We start from the raw sequence: 17,887 nt of genomic DNA, 5'->3' as shown, positions 1-17,887 counted from the left end.
GTTAAGCAGAATTGTTAAATATAGTATATTGTTGATGCACATCGTCATACGTTTTAAACACAAAACCTAACCAGTGCTATGAATGGCCAAAAATCATTTCATAAATAGGCTATAATCAGTGCAAATATCATAAATGGCAAAAGTACTTATTTTATAGATTGACATTCTATATCTGCAAATAACAACAACAAAACTAAACATTTATTTCACCTGGTGTGTTGTATTAGCAGTTCTCTATTCCGAAATCAGATATTCCAAAAGAGTTAATTTACATGCAGACCTAACATTGAATCGTGGGAAATGCAGTTCATCAAGGTGTTAACGGGGACATAGTTCTTTTTCTTAAGTTAAACACATCTGCTCGGTTCCCTCACTTTATATGTTTAAAAAGAACCAAAAACGACACACTCATGAGCTAAAGCGCTCATGGCTAGCTTATGAGCTACTGTAAAGCATTATTAATCATAATACTGCAGCCTCACTGATTTAGAAGGACCTACCTGGCTAGCTACATAGCTAGCTATGTAGGACACAGCTGGGTAGTTTGCTAAGTAATACAACACAATTGGGACAGATAAAGAAGGGATGAAAATACTACAGATTTGTTCGTTATATTGCTTTGCAACGAAATTATGAAATAAGTAGGGCTTTCTATAAATGTACTTTTGAAGTTCAATATCGACATTCGCTTACATTTATTGATATACTGATGAAAGAAAATGGTAGATTTTCGTTTTGGTTTGTATTGGAGAAACACATTAAGATGTGAGGAGCCCGTCATTCGCAGGATAAGTACAAATTTATGGTTCTGGAAATGTGTTGAATAGATACGTATTGGTCAGACCAGGTTGAAATGTCAGGGGGGACCCACCACCATTAACACGTAGCACCCTCCTGCCTTTTACTACATTATGTCATTTACCATAATCAAAATAAAACAATTAAAAGTGTGGGTTTTGGAACCAGAAGTAGAATTCATCATGAATCAAAACCTGCTGCTTCAATAACACATAGAGGGGATAGGACCATGTCTGACCTTGTCTGCTCTTATAGCACAATATAATCTGTGTCATAATCAAGGTAATGATAGGGTGTCCAGAGTTATTCTGTACTCACACACAACAGAACAAACAGCTGAGTTCTCCTTCGGAAATACGGTGAGCATTTTATCGTTTGTTTGTTTGTTTGCTGTAGATATTTCTTGAAATAATATTACAAAATTGTAATTACTTGATTTGAATATTTCATTCAAATCATTAATGCCAGCTCACTCTGCTGTGTGTCTTTTCTTAGCTTTATTTTTAGAGATTTTGTGGCACTGTAGCATTTTTAAATTTTTTACAATTTCTTTTTAAATGACTCTGGTGAGGATGAGAAAGTTTTCCTGCCATAATTTGTAATGGATAATTGTCAGCATTCAGAGCCGCATTCATGCTGTGAATTCCACTGCCAAATCAGGAGAGTAGACATCCATGGTTCTCCTCGGAAACATGGCGTGTCACCAGCTGCTGCTTTTCACATGGCACATTACAGCACAGCTAGACTGAGCAAAGTTGGAGGAAGAACTTCCATATGTGGCTTTCGCATTCAGTCCAAGGGTGTCCTATTGACCAGCAGGGGTCCCTGGATAGTGATGAATGCAGATCTCTAACTGACTGAGCCGACCTGTACTCTGAACAGCACAATTTCCCTGTGGACCTACGGGCCACAGTTGGCACTGACACGGTCCGAATTTGATCGAAGACCATGAGGCTCATTCATGCACGACAGCATGGTCCCTTAACCAAATGAGCTATCATTGGTGATTTTTTAAATTATTGTTTTGAAATCAATACATCACCTCCCTTTAAATGTAAATACAGTACAAAAATATCCAGCAGAGAATTGAGATGCTAATTTAATAAAACTAGCAATATTGCAGCAATAATGACCATATTACCTCATCCACACCAATTCTGTACTGAAATAAGTTATATTTCAGTACAGAATATAGTAAATATAGTAAAAGAAATAGAAGGGTATTTCAAGTTATTTTACTGGACACTCTATCATTTAACGTTCAATCTATAACAAGCCGGCTAGAAGCATTATAAAGCATTACATCTGGTCTTTGTACTGTTTCATTGATCAAATGATTATGTCTGAGGCTTTTTCCAATGCTGACAACTAACAACTGAATTACCACATTGCATTATTTAGTTACATTAATCAATATTGATCAATTGCCTTTTCAATTAATGCACTGGTGACAACATCAACTGTGTTACACTCTTCACTTTCAAGTTACAGAGGTAAGCTACATTTGAAATTTATATTTTCAATATTGTGGGAAGGACAATGAACCAATGTCTAATTTTTTAAAAGACGTATCCTGATACACCCTCATACGGAAGAGGATTAGGGCCTCATGTGAAATTATTTTTTAGTTCTGACTTTAAAATCAGAATTCTGAGATTAAAGTCAGAATTCTGATACACCCTCGTACGGAAGAGGATTAGGGCCACATGTGAAATTATTTTTTTAGTTCTGACTTTAAAGTCAGAATTCTGAGATTAAAGTCAGAATTCTGAGAATAAATTCAGAACTCAGAATTCTGACTTTATTCTCAGAATTCTGACTTTAAAGTCAGAACTCAAAAAAAAATTTCACGTGGCCCTAGTCCTCTTCTGTACCCATCAACATTAGTACTTAAGACTGCAAAAAGTCTTAATAACCTAAGTATGAATTCATTCTCCAATATGATGTAGACATATTCAGGTAAATGTCCTGTTTTACATACTTTGATACTTTTTACATGCAGCAACAATAACTGAGACACTTGCTGTAGTAAGCTACTGTTTCGCTAACACTCGTGAATACATGTAGTTTCTGTAACAAACAAATTTGTAATTATGTTTTCTTTTTTACTTCACAAATACTTTAAATGGGTATATGAATTTTGCTAAAACTTGACTATTATTGGCCTGTTCATATCACAACACAAATGAAGAGCCATGAAAAGATCCCTCACTATTTTGATAACCATAATATGATCTAATTTACATTCTAATTGTAAAGAGTTGTACTTGTAAAGAATTATGACAAGTCTTATGACTAGTGTGACTGAACCGTAACACAACCACACTCAGGTTTTCAGTGTGTATTGAGGAACCCACAAGCTTTCTCCCCTTATGAAAAAGTGATATATTTTGAAATATATAATCAGTATTATAATATGTGACGTAGACGTATAACAAGGAATATTGTATATTGTAGGCAACATAATATATTTATGTCAGACACTGTTTCTTTCAGTGTTTATATTTATCAATTTATACATACATTGTCAAATGAAAATCCATTGCACAATACTGTACATGCATTAAATTGCATGTATGAAAAGGATCATAATAGTTGAACTGTATTCTGTATGCCATGAATTGGCACCCACACACACACATACACATACACACGTGCACACAGACCTATATACATATATGTCTATATGTTTTTGAATACACATTTTCCCATATACAGACATATATCACTTTTCCATTTGACTGTGTGGATGCTTCATCAGTGTCCAGCGCATTGGTAACATGCAGAGAGGCAGCAGAGCAAACACCTTGTGCATCACACATGCTGCTGCGGTCTCATTTTACACTGCAGCGTCCAAATATCAGTGAATGTGTCCTCGTGGCACTGGAGGATGAGGCCTCCTTGTGCTTTTTTTGCTGTTGCAGTGCCTAAAAGCAGGTCAGTAGCTCTCTTTATATCAGAGGTCAACAGATATATGGTCGTCTCAGGCCTGTGTTTCTCTGCGAAATATGGAAAATCGAACTCTTGACTGAAATTCAGTCCACTTGCTGACCAATTCCTCAATTGGCCAACATTTGAAGTTCTTGTATGAAAGGTATTTAAAACCATGCCATGTGCACAATGAGGAAAATCTGGCTTTAGAAAAAAATTCAATTTCTTCAATAAGATAGGGCAGATGAGGTTTTCATTTTCAGAATTTGGTATACACACTTTGCTGGTGAAAAAAGTTTGTTTTTAACTTCTATTTGCTAAATATTATATACATTCATTTTCAGCTTATTCATATGGAATAGAAAACAGTAGAGAATGATATTTGATGAATTGCATGAGCCAGGTGGTTAACTACGGAGTCACTGCAGACAGTTGCTTTGGCCTGTCATTGGCCTGGAACATTCTATATCAGTCAACCTCCAGTTGCATTGCCACTGGGAAGTGCTACACACAACTACATACATACAGTACATACTTCATAAAACACACACTTACCATCTTGGAGCTCTGTATAAAGAAACAATAGAAGTAACAAAACAGCAAACTATGACTATACCATGGTTATGTTGCTGGAACACTGAACTTCATCATGACATTTACTGCTTTAAAAATACAACTGGTTACTAGGCATAGATGAAGAGAATGGTGTGCACTATTTAAAATACAATTCACATAAGGATCAGCATTCTAAGGTTATTGAAATGATTTAAAAAATTAGCATATATTGTGATGATGAAAAGAAAGCGCGATCAGAAAAGCTGTTGTTGAAGAAGTGACTTAGATGCAAACAGGTAGATACACATGAAGTGTTTAAATGCAAATTTAAAATAGCTGTGATGTGCTACAATTTATATTTACGTTTATCCTCCAAAATGTTTTCTTTCATATACAATAAAACATACATATATATATATATGTATATATATATACATATATATATAAAACATGGCCAGAGGTATGTGGACACCTGAAATCCAACATCTCATCCAAAATTATGGGCATTTGTACGAAGGTCCACCCTTAGCTGCTATAACAACCTCCACTCTTCTAGGAAGGCTTTTTACTAGATGTTGGAGAATTGCTGCAGGGATTTGCGTCCATTCAGCCAGAAGAGAAATATGTGAGGATTGGCACAGATTGGGTGATTAGGCCTGGCTTGCAGCTGGCTTTCCAATTGATCCCAAAGATGTTGGATAGGGTTGAGGTCAGAGCTCTGTGCAGACCAGTCAAGTTCTTCCACACTGTTCTCAAAAAAACCATTCTATATGGACCTTGCTGTGTGTCTGGGAGCATTGTCATAATGAAACATGTAAGGGCCTTATCCAAACTGTTGGGGAAGCACATAATCGTCTAAAATGTCATTGTATGCTGTAGCTTTTCCTTTACTGGAACTAAGAGGCCTACCCCAAACCATGAAAAACAGCCCCAGACCTAGAGGTGTCCAGATACGTTTGGTCATATAGTGTAAATATAATAATATTATACAGTATGTATTGTTATGCATACATTGTGGAATGTATACAAAATTATGTATTATTTTAAGTAATTGCATTCTGCTATGCATGCATACCATTGCATATATGTAAGTGACAGTGATTAATATATTTTGAAATGCATGCCACACAATTTCACATTTTCAATTACTCAAAATATTATTGGAAGTAATATTTTACTGTATATTGAAACATGCTTTTTCAAAAAGGAAGAATGTGTTCTTATCGTTGTTCCTTGCATTTAGCTTGAAAACGTAAATATACGCCATAACAAAATGAGGAATATTCATCATAAAAAGCAGAAAATGGCTAAAGATGAAAGGTATATATCATTGAAAGCCAGCTGATGAGAAGGTGATAGTGCTCTTTGCCAGTGCTTGTTTGTGCCCTCTTTAGCTATAGATCAAGCAGCATTGCTTTTAAAAGCGAGAGTGCCAGGAGATTTTAGATTACCTAGATCACCTTTTTTGTCGGCAGAGAGAATATTGAAGAAAAAATGAAAAGAAAGAAATAAAACAAAGTTATTATGCTGTTATTATGCTGCAAATTTGTAGACTAGCGCATTAAAATAATCCAAACTATGATCTATTACACTTGGATCACAGCATCTTTATAAAAATGTGAATCAGGTTTTTTTTTCCTTTTGCTTTCAAATTAATGAGTACAACTCATTTGTATTCACAGCCCTCTGAATAAACTAGCTCTAGGACAGTGAGGCTTCATGCATCCCCTACTATGTGTGCTCTACCTGAATCAATCAAAAACCTTTGATACTTGTTAGATCATAATACTGTGATTGGTTCAAAGCATAGACCCAGCCTTGGTCCTGGAGATCCACCATCTCTGCTGATTTTTGTTGTCAGCACTTAGATTAAAGCAGTTGATTACACAGTTGACACACCTCACCATGTATCCTGAGTGTGAACTGGTTGCTAACTGTGTGATGATAACATCGCCAGGACCACAGTTGCAGACCCCTGGGTCCACATTCTGTGACATCTCTTCTCATAATACTTACTAAAGCACATGTATTCTGCTTGGTGTGTGCATAACAACAAGCTTTTTTGTCTTTACCTGAGCAGTTTTTTCGAAAGTTTGTGTTTTCCTGTGGGTGTCCTGGAAGTCGGCACTGGAAACGGTGCTGCCAGAACTCTGCAAACCACGGGTTCCTGGTGTTGGTGTCCAGACGGAGTTTCAGGAAGTAGTCGTTGAAGGAGGTGACTTCGGCTGACTGTAGTTTTACAGTGATGCCACCCACAGCCTCCTCCTCATAGCCCTCCACCACCTCATCTCTGTCCGCCCAGCCGTCACTGGAGGGGGGAGAGAGAAAGTGGTCAGTAGAGTAACTGGAGTATTGCCAGAGCAACTGCCAGAAGAAAATGCCAGAATTGTGTCCATGCCAACATTTTGGATTGTTTCTCGCTGCTTCTAAAATACATTTTAATTTAGTAATGAAGTTCTGACCAATCAGTGATCAGTTTACACTGTACTGCTGCTTTAGTGAAAATGTCCAAATTAAATGGAGAAACCCTCCCCCAGTGTGGTGGGGCTTCAAATCTGACAGGTGAGTCATCTTGCTGTTCTGATGGTAGGATATAATTCACACATGTGAGACCAAAGACAAGGATTGGAAATGAATAGAACTGAAAAGAATCTAATGTTGTTGGGGGAATACATTTTAGCTGTGCAAAAGTTGTAATTTTGGGATAAGTATATCTGCCTGGGCCATGAGAAAGCTGGGTCTATGTTGATCCTTTTTTAAAGTCTATGCCAAGGTGCTGGAAAGGAGGTTACGATCCCAGATTCAGGAGGAACAGTGCAGGTTTCGTCCATGCTGCGGAACAGCAGACCAGCTTTTTGCCCTCTCACAGATATTTTACAGGGCATGGGAGTTTGCCTAACCAGTCTACATATGTTTTGTCGATTAGGAGAAGGCATATGACTATGTGCCTGGAGGTGTATTGTGGGAGGTGCTGCAGGAGTATGGGGTGGATTTCAAGGTGCAGCCGAGTTATGGAGTGTGTCCAGTTTGGGGACATAAGAGTGGAATCCCTGCTGTTTGCAGATGATGTTGTCCTCTTAACCTCATCGTACCGTGACTTTCAATGTGCACTCGAACGGTTTGCAGTGGAGTGTGAAGCAGTCGGGATGAGGATCAGCACCTTCAAGTCTGTGACCTGTGGCCAAAAAGATGGCTTGCCCCCTTCAATGAGGGGGGAGTAACTACCCCACGTGGAGAAGTTCAAGTACCTTGGGGTCTTATTCACAAGTGAGGGAAAAAGGGATTCGGAGATCAACCGCCATCTAGGTGCAGTGGCTGCAGTATATAGGCACTGTATTAGATGGTGGTGGTGAAGAAGGAGTTGCGCCGAAAGGTGAAGCTCTTGATTTACCAGTCGATCTTCATTCCTACTCTCACCTATAGTCACGAGCTATGGGTAGTGACTGAAAGAATGAGATTACGAATACAACCGGCTGAAATGGGGTTCTTCCGTAGGGGCGCAGTGCTTACTCTCCTTGACAGGGTGAGGAGCTCAGTTGTCCTGGAGTTGTCAGTTGTCACTGCTCCTTTGCATTGAAAGGAGTCAATGGAGGTGGTTTGTGCATTTTAAAATGATGCCTCCTGGGCACCTCCCTCTGAAGCTGTTCCGGGCACGGCCATCAGGGAGGAGACCCAGGGGCAGATCTAGGACCCGCTGGAGGGATTATATCCACAGACTGGCCTAGGATTGCCTTGAGATCCACCGGGATGAGTTGGCGGAAGTGGTTGGGGAGAAGAATGTCTGGGCTGCTCTGCTTGCCCAGTTGCCACCACGACCCTGATCTGGATCAAACAGTTAGAAAATGGATGGATAGATAAAAAATAAAACAAAACAAGGGGGCCCCTTATTGTGAGCAGTCCAGGAAACTGTTAGAAACCAGTAGGTTGCAGTATTTTGACTGAAAACAGTACCTGAATTGTGCCATTAAATATCCAACTAAATAAATAGATAATACCTCAAGTGTAAGCAGTAAACATTTCTTGGCCTGGGACAATATGCTGCTTAACATACATAATTCTACACAAAAAATAACAATGAATAAATATTTACTTTCAGATTTTCAGAAAATATATGGAAGCAAAATAATTAAAAATGTGTGCTCTTTGACAAGAAAACCTGCTCTATTTCAATAAAACCTGCAGTTTAGATTCTGCAGGGATACTTTGCGAGGATTCCTTTCATGCTGCTGGCTGCATATATAAATTTCCCTGAATGTCAATCCTTGCCAGTCTGATGTCAAATCTATAGAATGTATGCCTGCTGGAGACAGGAGTACAATATGAACAAAGTATAACTGCGAGATCAAGCCATTGAAATAATCTAGCTTTCTTCTCAAGATAACAGGGAGATTAAAGGACTGGATGCACAATGTGGCTATTCAGCACACCTTAGGGCATTTAACAATTTGTATCAAATGCTTTTATCTTCTCTTGCACTTGAAATGAAAGCCTGATCTTTTCACATCTGACACCTAGCGGCTTAATCCAAGTCCTTGTGATTACAGAACAGTATAATTCCACTGAATATAAATGCATTTGGCACACATTATAAAAGGTGCTTACTTTTGAAATTTTTGTCAACCAAATTTCAGGACCATGCACAGTACAGCACAAGTAGCTACACTGACCCTAATTTTGTAGTCAGGCACCAAAAGGCAACCATTTTCTCTCAGTTAGAATTACATCTCCTCTCTGATTGGTGTAAACTCTCATATGTTCCTGCATGGCCTTAAGTGTGGAAAATAGACACTGGCTTCACTACAACTGTAATGCTCCCGGCATGTGAGTATGCCTGGCACTGTTACAACCCAAGAGGCATTCAGGCAGATTATACATTTGGAAAGAAATGGAAAAAGTAGAAAACAATGATCTAGTTTACTGTCCAGTGTTTCACGCCCTGTGTATTTGCCAATAGGCTGATTACAGTGTTTTGGATTTTCTAGCAAATATGTTATTGAGTCAATTCCTGATATGCAGCTCAGGCACAAGGAATTGCCCAAGAACACAAAGAACATTTTCAAAGAAAAGCCAAGCCCTATGGGCCCATAAATTCCCTCTGATGACCAAGCTGTCTGCTATTCTGAAACATGTTCAATTAAATTTCAGGATTTCAAGAAAGTGTTATCACATTGAATGTGTTATGTAGCCAAGAACAGTCTACCATTTTGCATGTGAATATAAAGCCCCTTCATATTACTAAGTGGGCCAAGGTTACTTTAAGAGAAGAAATTTATGGACAGCCCCCTACGGAAATCTATTGATTCTAAAAAAAGATTATGGCCCCTCTTCTGGTGACAAAGGTAGCACAAACTGTGGGTACGAGTCAGATTGTGCATTCCTTCCTACACAAACTGATTTATTTATTTATTTATTTTTAAAAAATGAGCATGAGTTAAGCAGTGGAATGGTGGGGGGGGGGGGGGCAGGGGGGCAGGGGGGTGGGGGGTGGGGAGGTGTCAATAAAAACATATAACGCTGTGCTAATTTGGTGATGAATTATTTGCTTGCATTTTTATCATCCCAGACCACCTATTAGCCAATGGACACACATGAACATTGAACATAAAGAGCAGACAAGCAATCACACAGGACTGTTTGATGGATGTTGAGAGACAGACATAGATAGATAGATAGAGAGAGAGAGAGAGAGAGAGAGAGAGAGAGAGACCATCTCTAATCAAAATGGACTGTTTTTTAAATTATGCATTTGTTAAATAAATATAAATATTTATGTACAGTAGAGCATCTAAGATAAGATAGGGAATGGAGGCTGTTAGTAGGGAATGGTGCATTCTTACTGGTAATGCCAGTTTAATTAATTTTAATTTCATTGGAATTGCTAATAATGTTATTGGTACCACATTTTTAAATAAATTATTCTAATCTGAATTTCATTAGAACCGGCTTTAGTTACATTTTTTTATTTTTTTAGTTAAATTTTTGTCTTTGCTGTTTATTTTTATATCATAGAGGAAGATCGGGTTTATTATCAACGTCCACTTTTACAGCACCTAGCATGATACACAGTGATGCATTCAAGTGTGTACAACCGAAAAATACACAAATTAATAATACGCAGATGCTTACGTACATGAGAGTACAGGCAATATCCTATGGTTTGTCGTGTATATTTCAGCATGTCTATTGTGTTGTGCCAGATGGGTGCTACTAATACTAACTCTACACTGTCTTTGCAATAACGCAGAGATATTTTTTTTCCTTTGCATATTTGCATTTAAGCCTACATTTTTTTAACAACCGTCTCTTGTCAGAAAATTTGGTCGAAAGTGCTTAATTTACTACCATCCAAGTTATTGCTAGAGTTTGCCAAATGCACCTTGGCAGTAAAAACAGGCTCTCATATCTTAATAGAACACAGTATTGCTTCAGTGAGCAAACAATGCCCCACAAACAGATAAACTTATCACAATACAGAAATAAGGCAAATAACAAAAATACTTACTGTATTTTTGACTTTCTAGATTACCACATTCTCAAAAAAGAAAATGAAGAACAGATATGCTAAGTAGATGAAAAATAAGAATACAAAGATAAAAATACTATTTTTAAAATAAATAAATCAAGCTACTGACACCTCAATAAATCAGCCATAGGAGCACACAATGAAATTCATCAAACAGAGTGTGGCACCAGGATGCATGACAGGAGCACCACCTTTATTGTGCGCTGTCTGCTCATCATCTCAGGTGTCTCAGTAACCTGGCAGAGCTGCAGGGCCGGGGCCCGCACTGGCCCCACTAATAGGCAGGGTAGCAGTTGTAACTCATTGCCAATTTGGGCTGCTGTTACTCATTGTCTAATCATTGGGCTTTATAAAATGCCTTGCTCCCAGACCAAAAGGTAGAGATATGGGAGGGTTTAACTGGTACAGGGTCATCACTCTCTAGTGGCCCTCGATGGTTGATTGGGTGTATGTTGACTGTATACCAAAAGCTGCATATAAGAAGTCTTCCTCCGACTCAACAGGCTGATGACACCATGCATTTCAGAGGAGAATTACCCGTGGGCATTGTGTAACAATGCGGCTACAAATAGGTCATTGGACATTCCAAATGAGGGTGGGAATTGAATATGCTCAGCCCCATGTTGGGCACCAAATAAATGTTTTTTAAAAGTATGTGAGTAGAAATAATTAGGGCCACCAGTTTGGCTCCACCATGAGACCTTCAGGAATTTAAACTTGTATTTCAATGGCTATCCTCCAGGCATCCCCACAGTCAATCCAACAGCACAGTCAAGTGACTAACCCTATAACTGAGTTCATAATTGAAACATTTTTAAAAACTGTGGCATGTCCATGGTAACAAGTAATTGAACTGAATTTAACATGAGATTGTTGTTTCTAAACATCGCTGTCAATCATCGTCTATGCTAAATTAGTGGCAATTACTTTATCAACTTAGATTATTGAGGTGGTGCAAATAAAATAGTTTGAGAAGGGGCCGCTAGACAAAGACACTATTGTGACTTCTGGCTAAATTAAGCCATTATGCCATGGAAATTGCACAATGGAACTGCACTGAAGAACAATTTCATCATAGTTTTCAGTCCCTGACATACGCTTGCACGACCTTTAACCTTTCTTTTATCCAACGTTGAGAGTCAGTTAAATGATAAATTTACAGATCAGGAAATATAGGTATTGGTAAATGAGGTACAGTTTCCCAGCATCGTATTACAGCATAGGAATATAACACCAACAGAGAGGATAGAAATTTGGAGTGACATCACACACAAAATTTATTCATTCAGTATAATAAAATGAACAACAGAGGATGTAAGGAAAAGATGGCATGAACAGCATTTTATGAATGATGGCATTTTATGAATCAAAAGAAAAACTTTACAAGGGCAAAAGACACAGGTGGTGGTCCAACTAAGGAAAGAACATTAACACTGACAAAACAGCGGGAGAAAAATCCCTGCAAAATGAGCAGTCCTGGGGATGGAAGGAATAGACATGGATGAAGTTGCGATGGGAGAAGGCCACAGAGCATCTGGAAGTAAAACTGTATTCACAGTTCATTATATGCCCGATACTGAATGCCTACGTAGAACAATGATTTAAATTGTTAAAAATTCGGAACAGCATTTTCATGCTAACTGGTACCTAAGAACTTCAGCAGAAGTCTTACATCCTTTCAAGAAACCAAATATGCATTTCTGATTTGCCCCCCAAGGATGTGCATACAGCCCAGCACCTTTCTCCGGCATGCTGTGTGTGAGCTATGGGCTATATCAGCACAGAAAATGTACTGCCTATTTTCAGCAGTTCAAAAATTCTCACACAGAGAGGGGAGTTGCAATTAATGCATGCTTTAGTAAATTAAACAGAATACTAAATTGGCCTAATTTACATAAGCTCCACCTTGTTTTATCGCATTCACTCCAGGTATACATAAGCATGAACACATTTAACTATGCATCGAAAAGGAAAGTTGCAGATAGATGTAATCCCCAAAAATTCTATTCTAATAGCGATTTTGTCCCATTGTGGCCATTTAGATCCGGCTGACATATTGCTTGCTGACCTTGTAGCAGCAGAAAGCAGTCACAATCCTTTAGTTAATCTGGCCCTGCCTGGTTGTGAAGAAGGCGTTCGCCATGGCACCACCCACACTGTGTCTTACTAGGGCCCCCAGAGAGGAGCCACCTGCGGCAGCCGCGGAGCCTGTAATTGACATGTCCCGGGCCGCAAAGCCGAACTGACCTAGACGTGTGCCCTGGAGATGGGAAGCGACCGTGACTGTGACCTGTCAGGACATGTGACTGCCACTCACTGTAGCACAGTACGGTGCGGAGTGGCTGCAGTCAGAAACAGCTCCAGCAGATCCATCGGATTTGAATTCTGTACTGATGAATAGAAGCTGTCGGGTAACTCACAAGGATGCATTTTTTGAGTGAGGCACATTTCAGCCATTAGAAGGACAGAGCAGGGAGTAGCATATGGAGAAGAGATCAGCGGGGCTTCGGGTTGGGTGGGGTGGGGTGGTGTGGGGGCCACGGGGTGGGGGGGGGGGGTTGGTTGGCAGGTAGGGTGAGAGCTTGCCTGCAGAGGTGTTTTATTTGTACTGCTTTAATAAATAGGTGATGAAGATTCATGTGGGGATATCTCATGTGGCTTCACTATATATTTTTTTCCTCCGCCCTGAAACCATCTCATTCCTGCACAAAATGACCTTTAAAATGTATTACTGTATTATTCTCAAAGGAAGAGGCTAAAGCAAAGTACCAAATAGACTTTTTTTGTATTGTATGTTTTTTACTGTATCTTTGTATCTTTGTCTGGGTTATTTATTTATTTTTTTTGGATAATTATGTACCCTGGTTTCTTTTGTTGATAGTTTCTTCCCTGTGTTGTAAAGCGTCTTTGAGATTGTGAAAAGCACTATATAAAATAAATGTATTATTATTATTTTTATTATTATTATTATTATTATTAATAATAAAACACAAGGTCTCATTGTTAGTGATGAGAGATGCTGATGTCAAGGTCACATGAGTTTTTATTTATTTATTTTATTTATATTTTTATGCATGTTAATGCATATACTATGTTTAAAATAACTATCATTATATTCTCTTCAAAGGGTGCCAGGGGTCATTCTATGAGGAACAACAGGGAAATTATTTGGCTGGATAGACCAATAGCAGGTTTTGGGTGCAAAAAGTATCTTATTATGATAATTTTATAAACTTTTAGATTTTGTATTATTTTCTGATCTATCGTGTGATTTGAAGAGTTCAGTCCGCTCCTTCCCTGGACCTTCACTTTGAATAACTATAGCCATAGTTCTCTTCAGACATTAAATATGTATGATACTCATAAATGCATGTGAAATATGAACCATAAAATCATTAACCTTGGGGACCTCGCCAGCAGAGAGGGAGGGACAGGGTGCAGTGACATCACATGAGGGTCTGTTCGCTGCCTGTGTTCCTTATCTGGGGGCTGTAACAAGTCATTTTCTCCACCCTTCAAACAGTCCCTCTGTGTGCTGCCTTCACACTGGCAGACCATCTGTCTTGATGCATCCCTCCAGTTCAGGGCACCATGTCAACCACGGCCTGTTCCAAACCATTCCAGCGGGTACTGTTAAATATACACAAGCACGGATGAGCCACCATGTCGTCTGTATCATTGGAAGAGCATAAAAAATCTTATAGGAATTGCAACTGGCTTGAGTGTGATATGTGTGCTGCCATGCACCAGAGGATTCACAAAAATGGTGAATAATGTGATGAGCCTTTAATAATCTTTGTTCTAGGAACAGCTGTCCAATCACCACAATAATAGGTCTCTGGTATGAGAAAGGAATATAGGTCCAAAGATGTTCATGGTGTTCCCAAACATACCAGCCATTTGCAAGTACATTTGTATAAATACATTTTAATTTAGCAGTTTATGTGACTTTCACAGTACATTATTATTGTATTCGTCTGTATGTTCTTGTGGGCATGTGCGAAATGCGCCACTGATAACAGTACAATATTAAACTGATAGATTTTAAAGTATATGTGCTTTATTTTGATACATAAAAAATAAGTTCGTCATAATTTTCTCATAATTTGAAATATTTTTAAAGAGTTAAACATATTAATCTTTGTCTCTCACATTTTTCACTAACTTCACTAACTTCTTAAATGTGTCAGTGTCATTTAATGTTAAAATCAATTGATTTCATGTGTTTGTAGCAGCTGGATCAGGGCAAAGAGTTAGTCAGATAAACAGACCTGGGGATTTTGTAGTATGTGAGAACAGATAGACAGAAAAGAGCTTCAAGCTTCAGTGCCATTGGTAACAGAAGGTACCATGGGACTGCAATAATAATCAGACAGACAGTTTCACTGTCACTGCCACTGTCACCCCAGGCATGGCTCAGATACTCTGTCAGAAAGAGAGATACCATTCAAGCACATACTCACAGGCTGATGGATGTGATGTTGGTTGTTAGGGTGTTTCCTGTCTGTAATATTCACACCTGTCACCAGCACTCAGTGGAAAAATAATGCTTGTCAAAATATGACTATTAAAAGCTATGAAATATGGTTCATATGATAGAATATACAGCTTTAAATATAACTTCAGAAAGTTTTTCAAAAAGTATTTTTTGCATCAGAAATGCGCTGAATGTATTGTGTTGATGAAGTAGAAAATGGGCCACAAGTCACAAAACCTTTCCTAAATTCTTATTACTCTGGATCTTAATAAAAAGAGGGGTTCATGAAACATGCACAGGCCATTTTGTGCGTATTCCATGTGTATCAAAGGATGAATGCCAACTGTTCGTAAATTGAATGCGTGTACCTGTTCATGTTGATTTGCACAAGGAAACACCCTAGCAATCTCATAAAAGGCAGGCAATCTGCAGGGTCGCGTGCAGACATCAGCCATTCATTGTTCTCCACAAACCTGTGTGCCTCATATGTGTGGTCCCTAAAGACACTCTCTCTCCCCAAGCACGATTAGCCAAGTAATCCAAAAGCAACAAATACTCCAGCGTTCGGTTCGGCTGCACATTTGTGGGTGGTTATATATCATTATGAATAATCGTAAATCCCATTTATCATTAAAATAAATTAATTACTCTTGTTTCCAACAAGGTTATTATTGTACATAAAACTAAGTGGAAAAGTGTGTGAGGGAACAATAAACATCATAAACTGAAATAAATTTTAAAAAAGAGTTTTTAAAAAACTGAATATATTATTATATTAATATAATTGCATTGATAAACACTTGTTAACGTGAGGTCTGTAACTACTTAAAATGACTTTGCCTGGATAATAAAGCACTCTAAATAAAAACATCCTCTGCATATGCTTTTTTGTGTACATAGATTTTGACCTTACCAAAGAACAAAATTATGAATGGCAAATGTTCATGGAAACGGTTGTAAGCAGTTAACAATAAAATCTGATTGTATGCATGTTTCAGGAAAGAGGTCCATTATTTCCAATTTTAAGATGTAACAGGACAAAATGTGAAATGGGCAAACATTCAAGGGGGAGTGAATACTTTCTAAGGCACTATAGGTGTTTTTTGTGTGTGTGCGCGCGCGCGCGCGCGTGTGTGTGATTTTTAAGTACATGCATGATGTATATTGGTTATTTACATGTAGTGAACAACATTATTTGGAAAAACCAATAGAGACTCTTAGAGGGGTGTTGGACCACCATGAGTGGTTAATACAGTCCGTATGTGGCGGGGCATAGACTAACACTGCACAGGATGATTGCAGCACCAGTCTTCCATGAGAAAGTCAAGTAACGCACATTTTGTTGATGGAAGGAGAAACGTTGCCTACGGCATTGTTCCAGAATAATTCATAAAATCTTAATGCCATATATGGAGTGAAGACGATCACTCAGTACCATTATACAATGATTGATATTCACTCAAAAAGTAAAGTATACCAAGTCTATTCCAGGAAAATTGGTAACACTGCTGATCCACCCTTAACTGTTCTTAGTTAGAACAGTTTTATCTACATGTTTCATTTTGGATTTGGTATGTTTTAAAAACATACAGACAGAAATCATAAAGTACAGAAATCTACTACATATAAAACATACAGTATCAATACATACACTATATGACCAAAGGTATCTGGACACCCCTTGGTCTGGGGCTGTTTTTCATGCTTTTGGCTAGGGCGCTGTTTCAGTATGACAATGCCCCCAGACACACAGCAAGGTCCATATAAAAATGGTTTTGTTGAGAAAGGTGTGTAAGAAATTGACTGGCCAGCACAGAGCCCTGACCTCAATTCCATCCAACACCATTGGGATCAATTGGAAAGCCAACCCTGAACCAGGCCTAATCACCTAATTAGAGCCCACCCTTACTAATGCTTTTCTGGCTGAATGGAAGCAAATCCATGCAGCAATGCTCCAACATCTAGTATAAAGCCTTCCCAGAAGTAGTAGAGGTTGCTATAGCCACAAAGGGTGCACAAACTCCATATTAATGCCCATAATTTTGGATGAGATGTTGGAGTCCACATACTTTTGGCCATGTAGTGTGTATATTGTATGTATGTTTTATATTTTATTATATTTTATAAAAATATAATATAATATATTTTATATTTCATTCTGTACTATACAGTACAGAAATATAATTCATTGAAAATAGGAGGGAAAACAAGAAGTATAGACAGCACTGACATTTTGAATGAAATATTGCCTGCGTCAAATCTGATCAAACGTGAATAAATCAGCCTTACATTATAGCGCTGTACACTGACAGGCTGGAAAATAGGAGAGGCAGCTTCAATTCCTCTATGACCTCTTTTTCATCTTCAGTTTGCCATTGGAGTATGAATATGACCCAGCACCTGCTCCTGTGGGCTATAACCCACATTACCTGCAGTAATATTCTCAGGGTAGGAGTACAAAAGACAGATGGTGCAGGAGGATTTAATGAAAATTCTTTTCACCTAGAAACAGCAATGATCAAGCACAGAGCTTTTACTTCTAAAAACAACAAGCCCCACTTTGCTTACAAAAGCCTAGTAATGTTACATGAAAAAGCCACATA

At 38.4% G+C, this 17,887-nt stretch overlaps 1 protein-coding gene across 6 annotated transcripts in view; it reads right to left on the bottom strand.

Moving 5' to 3' along the window:
- grm1b (glutamate receptor, metabotropic 1b) overlaps nucleotides 1-17,887 on the bottom strand; it is a 65,423-nt gene that overhangs the window by 20,807 nt on the left and 26,729 nt on the right. For 4 of the 6 annotated variants that reach the window (XM_035420154.1, XM_035420159.1, XM_035420155.1 and 1 more), the window contains exons 4-6: nucleotides 6,357-6,592; nucleotides 5,736-5,744; nucleotides 4,285-4,296 (exon numbers count right to left, since the gene is read on the bottom strand). In XM_035420154.1, coding sequence (XP_035276045.1) covers nucleotides 4,285-4,296; nucleotides 5,736-5,744; nucleotides 6,357-6,592 — 257 coding nt within the window. The remainder of the gene's footprint in view (nucleotides 1-4,284; nucleotides 4,297-5,735; nucleotides 5,745-6,356; nucleotides 6,593-17,887) is intronic. The other 2 variants (XM_035420156.1, XM_035420157.1) reach the window with 2 other exon arrangements.

Source organism: Anguilla anguilla, chromosome 1, assembly GCF_013347855.1.
Source record: "Anguilla anguilla isolate fAngAng1 chromosome 1, fAngAng1.pri, whole genome shotgun sequence".
Classification (NCBI taxonomy): Eukaryota; Metazoa; Chordata; class Actinopteri; order Anguilliformes; family Anguillidae; genus Anguilla; species Anguilla anguilla.
This window is presented reverse-complemented; position numbering and strand designations above follow the sequence as displayed.